The sequence below is a fragment of the Chanodichthys erythropterus genome, chromosome 11 (genome assembly GCF_024489055.1).
Source record: "Chanodichthys erythropterus isolate Z2021 chromosome 11, ASM2448905v1, whole genome shotgun sequence".
In the NCBI taxonomy this organism is placed as follows: domain Eukaryota; kingdom Metazoa; phylum Chordata; class Actinopteri; order Cypriniformes; family Xenocyprididae; genus Chanodichthys; species Chanodichthys erythropterus.
Window position 1 is genome coordinate 33,427,767 of NC_090231.1, and position 12,679 is coordinate 33,440,445.

The 12,679-nt window shown below is 38.7% G+C and overlaps 1 protein-coding gene across 1 annotated transcript in view; it reads left to right on the plus strand.

Moving 5' to 3' along the window:
- Positions 1 to 12,679, plus strand: part of igdcc3 (immunoglobulin superfamily, DCC subclass, member 3) — a 102,219-nt gene that overhangs the window by 67,818 nt on the left and 21,722 nt on the right. The window contains exons 3-6 of the mRNA XM_067400797.1: positions 7,146 to 7,290; positions 7,409 to 7,539; positions 7,623 to 7,760; positions 11,182 to 11,340. Coding sequence (XP_067256898.1) covers positions 7,146 to 7,290; positions 7,409 to 7,539; positions 7,623 to 7,760; positions 11,182 to 11,340 — 573 coding nt within the window. The remainder of the gene's footprint in view (positions 1 to 7,145; positions 7,291 to 7,408; positions 7,540 to 7,622; positions 7,761 to 11,181; positions 11,341 to 12,679) is intronic.

The following is a 12,679-nucleotide window of genomic DNA, read 5'->3' on the forward strand; positions in this document are numbered from 1 at the left end:
ATTTTTGGGTGAAGTAACCCTTTTAAGTTGCTTTTATGCAAGTTTGGCCTCTCTATTGTGGTTGAAGCATAAAAGTTCAAGTTAATTGCAGAGTTGTTTTTTTTACCTTTATGTTCCTCTGCATGGAAGAAACTGATATTTTGAGTTACACACGTGTTCACCTGTGATCAAAAAATAACTCAGCCGAGTAACTAAATGGCATGTTTTGTCATATTAGCCTTCTGTTCTTTTTTTACAGACATAATGCACACAAGGACAAATGATGCAAACCTGAAATGTGCTACCAAATCCATCCTGATCACTTAAAATACAAAAAATTATTCTAGGTTTACAGTAATCAGTTGGGATTAGGCAAGAACGTTTTGAACTGATTTTTGTGTGTTCTCACTCAATTATTGATTTCTGTTCAAAAAGTCATCATGAAATGAAAGATTTAATAAGATTAAATCTATTTTAAAATGCATGTTAGTGATATTATTGTAAATTATACATCCATGTAGGTTTAATTTTTACACATTTTTTTGGACTTCACAATTTTCTATCTAAAATAACATAATTCAATCCTCCATACTTCTCTCTGGTGACATATTCTGGACTTCTCTAATCATTTAGTCTGCTTAAACCCCATCCCTTTCTTATAAAACAACTACAAGCTCGCATTTAGATCGGTTTCCATCTAAATAACAACCGATGTATAGAACCAAGTCCCCACCCTTTATAATTTTATCTAGATAATCTATTTCACTTGGATGTACGTCACAATAAAGAAGAGAAGATCTGTTTTTTATCTCCTAATTTAATCTGATATAGTAGTTACTTTTACATGGTTTAGTTGTTTGAGCTGGTTTAGATGGTTGACCATGGTACTACCAGCTGGCTAGGACTGAATGAGGTAATACACAAACTTGGTTAAAGTTGTTAGGTTTGGTAAACCTGCTTGGGCCAGCAATAAACCATATTAAAAACACAAGTTTGACCAACTTAAATTGGCTTGGTTTTTCCAGCAGGGTTGTGGAAAAAGAGGTATTGCACAATATTTTATTTCAGTTAGATTGCTGTGTTATTTCACTGTAATTAAATAGAAGAATGTGTTTTTGTGAAGCATTTCCTCGCCAAAATACATGGTATTGACCTAGACATGATGATCTTAAAAAAAGAGATGTCATAGATGCACTAAATAATAAATGAAATCTTTTAGACATGTTTGTGGGAAAGTTGATTGAAGTCACAGTGGAGAGATAAATCAAGAAAAAGAAATGGTGGAGACAGATAGATAGAGATGTATTCGATTTATGCCTTCCTTTCCGAGTTTCACAGCTCCTGCAGAGGCAATCAATGAGATATGTGTGAAAGCCTTGAAAAGATGCCTTTCTGAGAGCCCTTTTTTCCCCTTCCTTCCCTGAGAATGCTTTTTTCCCCCCTTGCTTCTGCCTGCCTGCCTTTGACTTGCATGAAACAAAACGACCAGTTACAGAAGCACCACTGTGTGAGTTTAAGCCGCCAAACACCACCCGGAGATCCTTCTGAGCTCGATGATGCTAGATTAGCTGGAACAAGTATATCAGTAGGACACAAAAAGAACACAGAGGGGTAAGCGGGAGAGGACGCAGGAGGGGCCCGGACCTCTTGTTATGCTAAGAGTGTTCCGAACGGTCCTGCTTGGTTCAAGTTAATTACGACCAACATTTAAATAAGAGCACTTGTCTTGAGGACGGTGGTTGGCTGCGGGAGAGACAGACCTCGTGCTAATTGTGTTTGTGTTTCCAGCTCCTCCCCTCATCTCCAGCCCTCTCTCAGTATGAGCTCCTGCGGGACACACTATGTGAGCTGCAGCCCAATGAGGGGCTTCAGATAATTGCCCCCTCACACGGATCTGTAAGCGTCTAAATCCTGGTCATCGTGCTGTAACTGGTTGCTTCTGTCTTTTCTTCTCCTGCAGATGCATGGGCTTTTATTGAGTGGTGTCTGACTGCTGAAATAACACTTCTCTTACACCTATAAGCTCTCTCTAACATACTCACACACTTTCTATGGTACACAGTGGCCATGAACAGATGCAGATGCAGATTTTGTGTCTTTGAGCAAAGTAAGACCCCATAGATGTGTTTCATACACATCATGAAAACATTATTGATTGGTTTTGGAACTAGGTAAATGGTGTTGAATTTTGCTATGTATGTGAGTTTGTCTATGCTGTTGAATATCCATTGCACTTTTTGTTGGTTGGTTGGTGTGTGCTTTTGGTTTTTCACTGATGGGTAATGTACAGTACTTTTCTGTTTTCTTGTGTATGGGACTATGTTATATGACCTTAAAGTGGATGCAGGAATTGAGTGGTCAGAAGGGCTTTTCATACTTGAAATAGTTAACCCTGGGTCATTCTAAACCCCAGGTAAATGGAATCCTGGGTTATCTTGTTTCACACTGCTCATAATTTACCCGGGATTAACATTTAATCCTGGGTATTCATAAGATGACGTTTCACATTGTACATTCATAAACCCTGGGTTGATATTCTTATTTGCATATTTGCGGTGTCAGTGTCATTGATTGAATAAACATAGCATGCTAACCCTGCCTCTAAATTACAAATGTGAAATGTTCCTTTACCCAGGCTTAAAAGCTGTGCTTAGACTGACGATAACCCAGGGTTAAGCACAGTGTGAAAAGCCCTAAGCCCTATTCGGATGGGATTAGTTTTACCTGGGGAGGTGGGGTAACGTAATTATTGCCATAGCTTCTCAGTGATTTTAGTCCCGTCCGAATATGCCATCTCAGTAATCATTACGGACAATGTCAGTAAAGATTAAGACTTTTACCTTCTGTAAAAAGGTCCGGAAAAATTATCTAAGGTAATAAGGACCCGCTGTAAATATGTACGGTAAAATTCCATAATTTCCTGTTTAAATGTAGTTTTCTGCACATTATTCAAGCATGGAATACATGTGTTGTAGGTGGTGGGACAAGTCTGTGGTAAACCTCAAGTATTTTCCACATACCATTCACAAAAAGAAGATCGAAGCAATTTTCAGAGGCACAAAACTAATTTTATCTTTAGCTAAGTGACTATTACCATCATAATCCAATCAGAATTTAATTAATAAATCGGACCTAACTGTTTTATATAGTTTATATATTTAGATTATATGTGTTTTCCACACATGGTATCAGGAAGCAACGTATACCCACGTGACGACAGGGAGGTGACGGCGGTGCGTAAATCGATTTACCCCTCCCACTTCTGCAAAGTTTTACTGAGATGTCTTGTCCCATGCGAATTGGCCAGTTAATATTACAGACATCTTGAGGTAAAATTACTTTACTCCACCTCCCCATGTAAAACTATCCCGTCCAAATAGGGCTCTAGAGTGTGAATGAGAATACCCTGCGTTATCAACGTTCTAAACACCGCTTTTAACTCCGGGTAAAAGAATGTTTCACACTTGTAATTTAGAAGCAGGGTTTGCACCGCTTTTTACCCAGGCTTATGAAACCCTGCTCTGGAGCAGAGTTAGCACCTTTTTGCAGTGTTAACCCCACATTGTGGTCCCAAACTTGAAGACTGAAATGCGGTGTTAGAATGTTACAGCTAGACACTTAACAACAGACAATATATAAAATATGCAAATAAGAAAGTTAACCCAGGGTTTACGAATGTACAATGTGAAACATCAGTTTATGAATACCCAGGATTAACTATTATCCCCAGGTAAATTATGAGCGGTGTGAAATGTGAAGCAAGATAGCTCAGCAATGCTGCACTTATTTGTTCAAAAATACAGTAAAAAGAAATATATAGTTACAATTTCAAATATTTTAATACATTTTAAACAACCTTGCTGAAAGAACTTGCTGAACTTTTGAATGCTAGTGTATTCTCCAAAACTGTTCTCCAAGAGCAATCCATTAAACGTGAAGAAATTAGCATTGGATAGTTCTGTTGTATACTTAAACATACACTAAACAGGAATATGCTAAGAACTGCCAAAAGCATGTACACTATATTGCCAAAAGTATTGGGACACCCCTCCAAATCATTGAATCCAGGTGTTCCAATCACTTCCATGGCCACAGGTGTATAAAATCAAGCACCTAGGCATGCAGACTGCTTCTACAAAAATTCCTGAAAGAATGGGTTACTCTCAGGAGCTCAGTGAATTCAGGCATGGTACTGTGATAGGCTGCCATCTATGCAATAAGTCTATTCATGAAATGCTACCAAATCCAAACCTCACCACTAAATATTCCATGGTCAACTGTTAGTGTATGGTATCATAACAAAGTGGAAGCAGTTGGGAACAACAGCAACTCAGCCACAAAGTGGTAGGCCACGTAAAATCACAGAGCAGGGTCAGCGCATGCTGAGGCACACAGTGCGCAGAAGTCGCCAACTTTCTGCAGAGTCAATAGCAACAGACCTCCAAACTTCATGTGGCCTTCAGATTAGCTCAAGCACAGTGTGTAGAGAGCTTCATGAAATGGGTTTCCATGGCCGGGCAGCTGCATCCAAGCCTTACATCACCAAGTGCAATGCAAAGCGTCAGATGCAGCAGTGTAAAGCACGCCGCCACTGGACTCTAGAGCAGTGGAGACGTGTTCTCTGAAGTGACAAATCATGCTTCTCTGTCTGGCAATCCGATGGATGAGTCTGCGTTTGGCTGTTGCCAGGAGAACAGTACTTGCCTGACTGCATTGTGCCAAGTGTAAAGTTTGGTGGAGGGGGATTATGGTGTGGGGTTGTTTTTCAGGGGTTGGGCTTGGCCCCTTAGTTCCACTGAAAGGAACTCTTAATGCTTCAGCATACCGAGACATTTTGGACAATTTCATGCTCTCAACTTTGTGGGAACAGTTTGGGGATGGCCCCTTCCTGTTCCAACATGACTGTGCACCAGTGCAGAAAGCAAGGCCCATAAAGGCATGGATGAGCGAGTTTGGTGCGGAGGAACTTGACTGACCTCAACCCGATAGAACACCTTTGGGATGAATTAGAGCTGAGACTGTGAGCCAGGCCTTCTTGTCCAACATCACTGCCTGACCTCACAAATGCATTTCTAGAAGAATGGTCAAAAATTCCCATAAACACACTCCTAAACCTTGTGGAAAGCCTTCCTAGAAGAGTTGAAGCTGTTATAGCTGCAAAGGGTGGGCCAACTCCATATTAAATCCTACGGATTAAGAATGGGAAGTCATTAAAGTTCATGTGCACGTAAAGGCAGGTGTCCCAAAACCTTTGGCAATATAGTGTATTTCATGGTGTTGTCGTTCTTACTGCAGCACCCGTTCATCATTGTACAACATCATTTTTTAAAGTGTAATTAAATCTAGAAACTATGATTTGTTAATTCTCTTGAGCCTTTATTTAACTGACAAATGTACAAAGAAAATATTTCCAATGTTTTCACTTAATTGTATTTTGTAAATATATATATATTTTTTTTAATTGATTTTGACTTCAATACACTCCAAAAAAGTTGGGACAGAGGCATGTTTACCACTGCGTCACATCACCTTTCCTTTTAATTACATTTTTTAATTGAATTGAATTGATTTGAATTGAATTGGAATTGATGATACTAATTGTTGAAGTTTTGCTAGTGAAAATTTTGCCCAGTGTCGCCTAATACAAGACAGCTGCTCAACAGTCTGTGGTCATCGTTGTCTGATCTCCTTTTCATGATGGGCCATACATTTTCAATAAGAGACAGATCTGGACTGTAGGCAGGTCAGTCAAGGACATCCACTCTACGGTGTAGGGTGTCTAGAAACCACTCTGATGTATCACGTGCAGAATGAGGCCTGGCATTGTCTTGCTCTCCAGGAAAGATGTCATCTTGGCAGTTTATGTCTTTGTACAATCCCAATATATGCCTCCACATCAATGGATCCTTCACACATATGCAAGTCAACTATGCCATTTGAACTGATGCACCCCAATACGTTGACAGATGTTTGCTTTTGCACCTGTCACTGATGAAAGTCTGGATGGTCCCTTTTGTCTTTGAGACTGAGAACTTTTTTCCCAAAAACATGCTGAAACGTGAACTCACAGCACACATTTTCACTGTTTTATACCATCTGAGATGAGCTTGGGGCCAGGGAACATGGCAGCATCTCTGCATTGAACTGATGTATAGCTTTCTCCTTGTGTAACAGTTATTTGAGTTGCATTTCTTGATGCAGCGGCAGATCGTGTTAAGTGACAACGGTTTTCCAAGGTATTCCCGAGCCAATGTGGCTATATTTAACACAATAGCATGACAGTTTCTCATGTAATGTTTCCGCCTGAAGGCTCAAGTTTTCTGCCTGGCCATACACAGACTGAGATTTCTCTGGATTCCTTTAATTTTTTCACAGTATTATGTATGGTAGATGGTGTAAGACATGCAATCATGCATTGAGAATTGAGAAGTGATTTTTGAATTGTTTGACAATTCTCTCATGAAAATTGGCACAAAGTGGTGAGCCAAGACCGATCTTTGCTTGCAAAGACTGAGAAACTGATGAAAGTAAGTTGAATTGTTGAAACTGAGAAACCCTAACCTATTACCAATTCACCTGCAAATTGTGGACTGTTTTAAAACAGTTTAACTTGGACATTCTATAATCTTTTCAGTTATATTTTGCCTCTGTCACAACTTTTTTAGAGTGTGTTGCAGCCATCAAAATCAAAATTTATTTACATTTACAAAATACAATTATGTTGTTCAGTCAAAACTTTGGAAATCGTTTCTTTGTGCTTTTTATAAGTTAAAAAAAATGTTCAAGAGAATTAACAAATCACAGATTTTTACAAAATGTCCCAACTTTTCTGGAAATGGGGTTTGTAGTTCTGAATTTCTGACGGTAGATCAGAGCAAAGCAGATCACACTTAAGTCGTTGATTGCCTGGACCTGCACTTTGTGTATTCTGTCACTCTATTTTGGAAAGTTTAGGAAGAAAAAAGTTCCAGTATGATGTGGTGGGATATTTGTCAGGTTCACTTTATTCCATCTGTCACTTTGTTCTTGTCATACTTCATCACTTTTGGGAAACTGTGAATTCTCGCATATTGTTGAAATGGTGGTATTTTGAATTGCGGATATGTTAATGACCTTGTTTGTGTACAAGGGTTAAAGCAATCTTTCTCTGTCTCTTTTGTCTTCAGCAATGGCAGATTTTCATGTGCAGCCACGTTCTGTGCGTGCAGAGCTGGGAGGTGTTGGACGGTTTCAGTGCCAAATCCATGGTCTGCCTGAGCCGGTCATCAGTTGGGAAAGAGACGGGCGGCCCGTGGATACCTCTGATGACAGGTAGCACCGTAAATACACACTTCAACACAATGACATTTGAAGGGATGTGCCCAGTGTTGTTGCAACATATACATGTCTCCCTCTCACTGTGGGCCTGTCTATATCTGTCACTGTGCAGGTATACTCTGTTGCCCACGGGCGTGCTACAGATAACTGGAGTACGCCCTGAGGATGGTGGGGTGTACTGCTGTGTTGCCCACAACAGTGCTGGAGTCAAACACAGTGCAGGAGCACAGCTCACAGTCTCAGGTCTGCACAAACATTCTTCTCTGCTTATTCGAGTCCTTCAACATTTTCTTTCTGTAACTAGCTTAACCTCTCTTTTCCTGAAGGCTCCCAGTCATCTGTTTACAAAGAACCCATGATCCTAGTGGGCCCTGAAAACCTCACCCTCACAGTTCACCAGACCGCCATCTTGGAGTGTGTTGCCACGGGTTACCCTCGTCCAATCGTTTCATGGAGTAGACTGGGTAAGAATCATTTAAGTTGCTCTCTAAATTGCCTTGAGTGGTTATCCGAGCAAAACCCACGTCCGTTCCAGCCAGAATGCTGCAAAGAGCTTTAAAATGCTCTCCACTGCACACTGACTGTAAAGTACCCAATCAACTGAAAAAGAGGAAAGGGAAAAATCTCCTCCACCAAGGTAATATAACATGATGGAGGACGGAGATGAGAGAAAATGAGCTGATGGATCTATATCTGGAAAAACTGCTCTTAAAGGGGTCTTATTTTTCTCCCTAAAGTTCACTTATGACATTAGTCAAGGTGTCTTGCACCAAAAATATCTTAATTTAGTTAAAGGAGAATTAAAGGAGTAGTTCACTCAAAAATGAAAATTGTTGTCATTTACTCCCCCATTTCAAACCTGTATGACTTTTTCTTCTGTGAGACATAAAAGATAATCTTTAAAAAACAGATATTTTTGTTTTTTTCGTCCATTGATGTTGTTTTGGAGCCCATAGACTTTCACTAAATGATGACAAAATTTTCATTTTTGAAATGTTTCTTGAGCACAAAATCAACATGATTTCTGAAGGATCATGTGACACTGAAGACTAATGTAATGGCTGCTTAAAAATTCAGCTTTGCCATCACAGAAATAAATTGCATTTTAAAATATATTAAAATAGGAAACATATATTTTAAAATGTTTTCACTGTAGTATTTTTACTACAGTCTACTTTTGAATGGTACTGTACATCATTGGCACAGTACATCAAACCCTTTTAGTTCAAAAGATCCAAAAGATCCAGTTTTTGATGACATGACCCTATTGAAATAAGCTGGCTGTTGTATTAAAGTAATTTACACTCCAATCTACTGGAGCCAAATGGTTTGGAATGGTGAAAGAAATACTCTCTCATCCTTCTCGCTAAGAGATAGATATTACAGATTGAACAGACTGATACTGAACAGTGAGATTGGTTTCTGTGTGAAAAATGGCTCATTTATTTTTAAGCGCGCTCAGAGTTCTGAAGCCACACACTTGAAATGGTTTCAGACATTTTTGGCCATTGAATGCACTTTGCCACATCTGTCTGTCTTATCTTATTTAGGATTAATGAAGAAATGTCTCATATTTACTTCTGTTGTAGAGTGATTAATATCGTTTTTATGTTAGAATGTGTCTGTATTTATGCAAATGTGTGCGTGTCCCTCTCGCGTGCATGTGAATCTACAGACTTATGTATTTGTCTTTGGATCATCTCATTTTGAGGCCTGTCCCATTTGCTCTTTGCATTTTAATAAGCATTTTGGTCTATATCTATATATTTCCAGTCGAACGTAACCTACTTATTCTCCGACCCACACCAACTGTTCTCTCGCAAGCAAGATTTCACAGCGACTCCCACACTTGTATAATAATCCGTTTCTGAACTCTTTCTCGCTCACCCAGCTATTATCTAATGTGATTTTCCCATTAAGAATGTAAATGATGGCGTCTTCCTGTAACAGCTGCTAATCAGATTGTGGATATTACCTTCCACAGTCTTGCTGGAATTAACTGCTAACAATGGGATTTTGCTGGATTAGATTACAGCGAGAGCAAATCAAGGCTAAGCTCAGTAATGAATGTGATACATCTCCTACAGTTAGTGATTAATGCCATTCTGCATTTATGTCATCTTATTTAGGAGCAAGTGATTTTGCTGAATTTAGTTCACTCTAATACATACAACCAAGCATGCATGCTGATTCACACCTACTGTACCTAAAAGCGTGCACATTTGTTATGTGGCAAAAGGCCTGGCCAGTAAAATATAATACAAAAACGTTGTCTTGGGTAAATAGATAGAAGCTGGATATAATGCTGTAATAATAGTAAAAAAATGACACAGTGATATTCACACAAAGCAACAACGATACAATAATGCACACTGGTTGCAGATTTGCTGTTAAAGGGTTAGTTCACCCAAAAAAGAAAATTTTATCATTAATTACTCACCCTCATGTCGTTCCACATCCATAAAAACCTTTGTTTATTTTCGGAACACACATTAAGATCTTTTTGATGAAATCCAAGAGGTTCCCGTCCCTCCATATCCAACGCAACTACCACTCGAAGGTCCAGAAAGGTAGGAAAAAGGCATCATTAAAATACTCCATATGACTCTAGTGGCTTAAACTCCATTTTATGAAGCAACGGGAGTGCTTTGTTTGTGCAAAAAAACATAATAAGCATGTTTTATCAGGAGAACAATTGGCATGCTGTTAAATGTAAACTACAATCTATGGAACACTCTGTACATTATTTCTGTCCCTCAGGCTCATTTTCATTCCTGTCAAATATAAAAGGGATAGTCCAGCCAAAATTAAAAATTCTGTATGACTCTCTTCTGTGGAATGTTGCTTACACTTCCCATTGACTTACATTTTGGACAAATATACAGTAGAAGTCAATGGGAACCAAACTGTTGAGTTACCAACATTATTCAAAATATTTTCTTTTCTGTTCTGAAGAAAAAAGAAAGGAACAACATTAGTATGTATGAGTGAATGATGACAGAATTTAAATTTTTTTCCTTTAAATATGGTGATATCCTACTTCCTCGTATGTCTCTGTGATATTTCATTGAACATGCTAATTAACGCACAAAGAGTAAAAGTGTCTATCTCTAAATACAAACAAATGTTGTTATCATTAACTGTGTGGAACCGGGTTGAGAAGCTCTAAACAGCTGCTGAATAATAAGTGGAAATGTTTGTGCACCTCACAACAGATGCCAGTCAGTTAAATCTGGTGTTATGAACTGCACCCTGCCACAGTATCTAACACTATGTCTAATGTCTTTTTGACAGGCACATGAAATGAAATGAATGGAAGATGTATTTAGAGGGATTGTTAATTTTTATTAGTACTTTTCCTTACTGAGTGTGCAGTTACAGCTGTAGTGATTGAGATGGTCCAGACTGAAAGTCATGAGATTCATTGCTCATACAGAAAGTGTGTGAGTTTTACACATGTATGGGAGATGTCCATGGTAACATGGGTTATCCTGCGTCACTGGCATTCATAGGTCATCTTGTATGTCTAGAGCCCTCCTTCTTGGACTTGTTATATTTTTTTTCTCTCTCTCTCTCTCTTTCTCTCAACATATTCTTTGCCCCAGGGCAGAACATGGGATAATGCTTTGTACTCCATAATTAGTCACATTTAACCAGTGCTGTGAAATTCTGAGGCTCATCACATGCTTTTGTTGTCCTGTTAAATTTATTTTTAGTTCCTGTGGGGCAGAAAATTATTTTATGGCTGGATAATCATGTGATTCTATTTTCTCTCCAGTGCCTCTTTTTATTCCCTCTACTATCTTCAATTCTCTTTGAAATGATCTTAATGACCTCTTTCTTTCGTCTTTGTCAACAATGTGCCTTCATCTCTTCATCTTTCAGATGGCCGCCCAATAGGTGTTGAGGGTATCCAAGTACTAGGAACAGGAAACCTGATGATCTCTGATGTCAGAGTTCAACATTCTGGCGTTTATGTCTGTGCGGCCAACAAACCAGGAACCCGCGTGCGCAGAACTGCTCAGGGACGCCTAGTTGTGCAAGGTGAGCTTTTTATAAACACACTTTCCCGAAATATTCTATTTATCTTTTATAAAACTAGTCAAGGTACACTTTTTTTTCTTGGTTACACTACATCACTGAGTAGTGAACATCCATCAGTCAATCTATCCATCTATTCCTATTCCTATTGCGGGGATGCTGGAGTCTATCTCAGCATCTCGGACCACAGGCAGGGGAAACACCCTGGACGGATGGCCAGTCCATCACAGGGCTAAGTGATGAACAACTGCATCTAAATATTCTGCTTTGAAGGTGATCAAACTAACAATTAATTTTAAGAACATAAAATCTTCACTAAAATCGAAATTTATTAAAATCTGTGAATTATTCTTGCAAACTAGTTCAAACAAAATCTACATATTCATTTTGCTTTGAATTAGATTAAACAAATTAATCAAATTAACCAAATGATTCACAAATCTGTAAGTTTTTTTTTTTTTTTAACCAGTTTGAACAAACTGATTCACTAAAATGAATCTTATATACCAACACTATAAGAGTGATTGCACAGTTTAGGAGTGTTTGTTTGATTGTCTCAGCTACAAAACTTCGCAAATATATATTAACACACTAGTGTTATGTGGCCAAAAAGTAGCTAGAAAAGCTACACTACACTAACAACTGAATTATTGTGTGTATTGTATTATTCAGTAGACTATTTAAAAATGATTTAGTAGCATCACTACTTTTAGTTAATTAACTGCCTTAGAAGTTAGTGACTGAATCTCAGCAGGTGTAAACCATGATGGCAGGAGCAAGTGTTGTAGGTGTAGCTGTGACAATTTATATAATCTTAGTGGCCAGATGGTTAAGCAGCCTTTGCTCACTGTAATACACTTCGTTTACATTAAAGTGAGAGAGGGAGAGAGAGAAAGAGCGATGTATTAAAAAATGTAATGTAAAAACTGCTAGTGAGAGGAGAAAAATGAAATCCCAAGAGAGAAATAAGTGAGAGAAACAAGGAGATAAGAAAGGAAGGAAGAGGTGTCTCAGATGATATATCACAGTGGTACATCAATACTCACTGGCTCAACCCATCCCCCACTCTCTCTCTCTGTCTCTCTCTCTCTCTCTCTCTCTCTTGTGCACTCAGGGATAAGAGAAGAAAAAAGAGAGTGCTAATTTGCAGGGCTGTGAGATGCACTGGATGGACCTCTGAGAGCCGTTAGAACCTCTCTTATCATTTATTTATTGAGAGGAGCTGGTAACACTGAAAAACAGTAAAGAGACTGAGAGCAGGATCAACACTTGCCGATTAAAGGACTTTAATAATTAAAGTCATTGCACCCTGAACGAAAATGAATGGTGTGATGCTAATTAA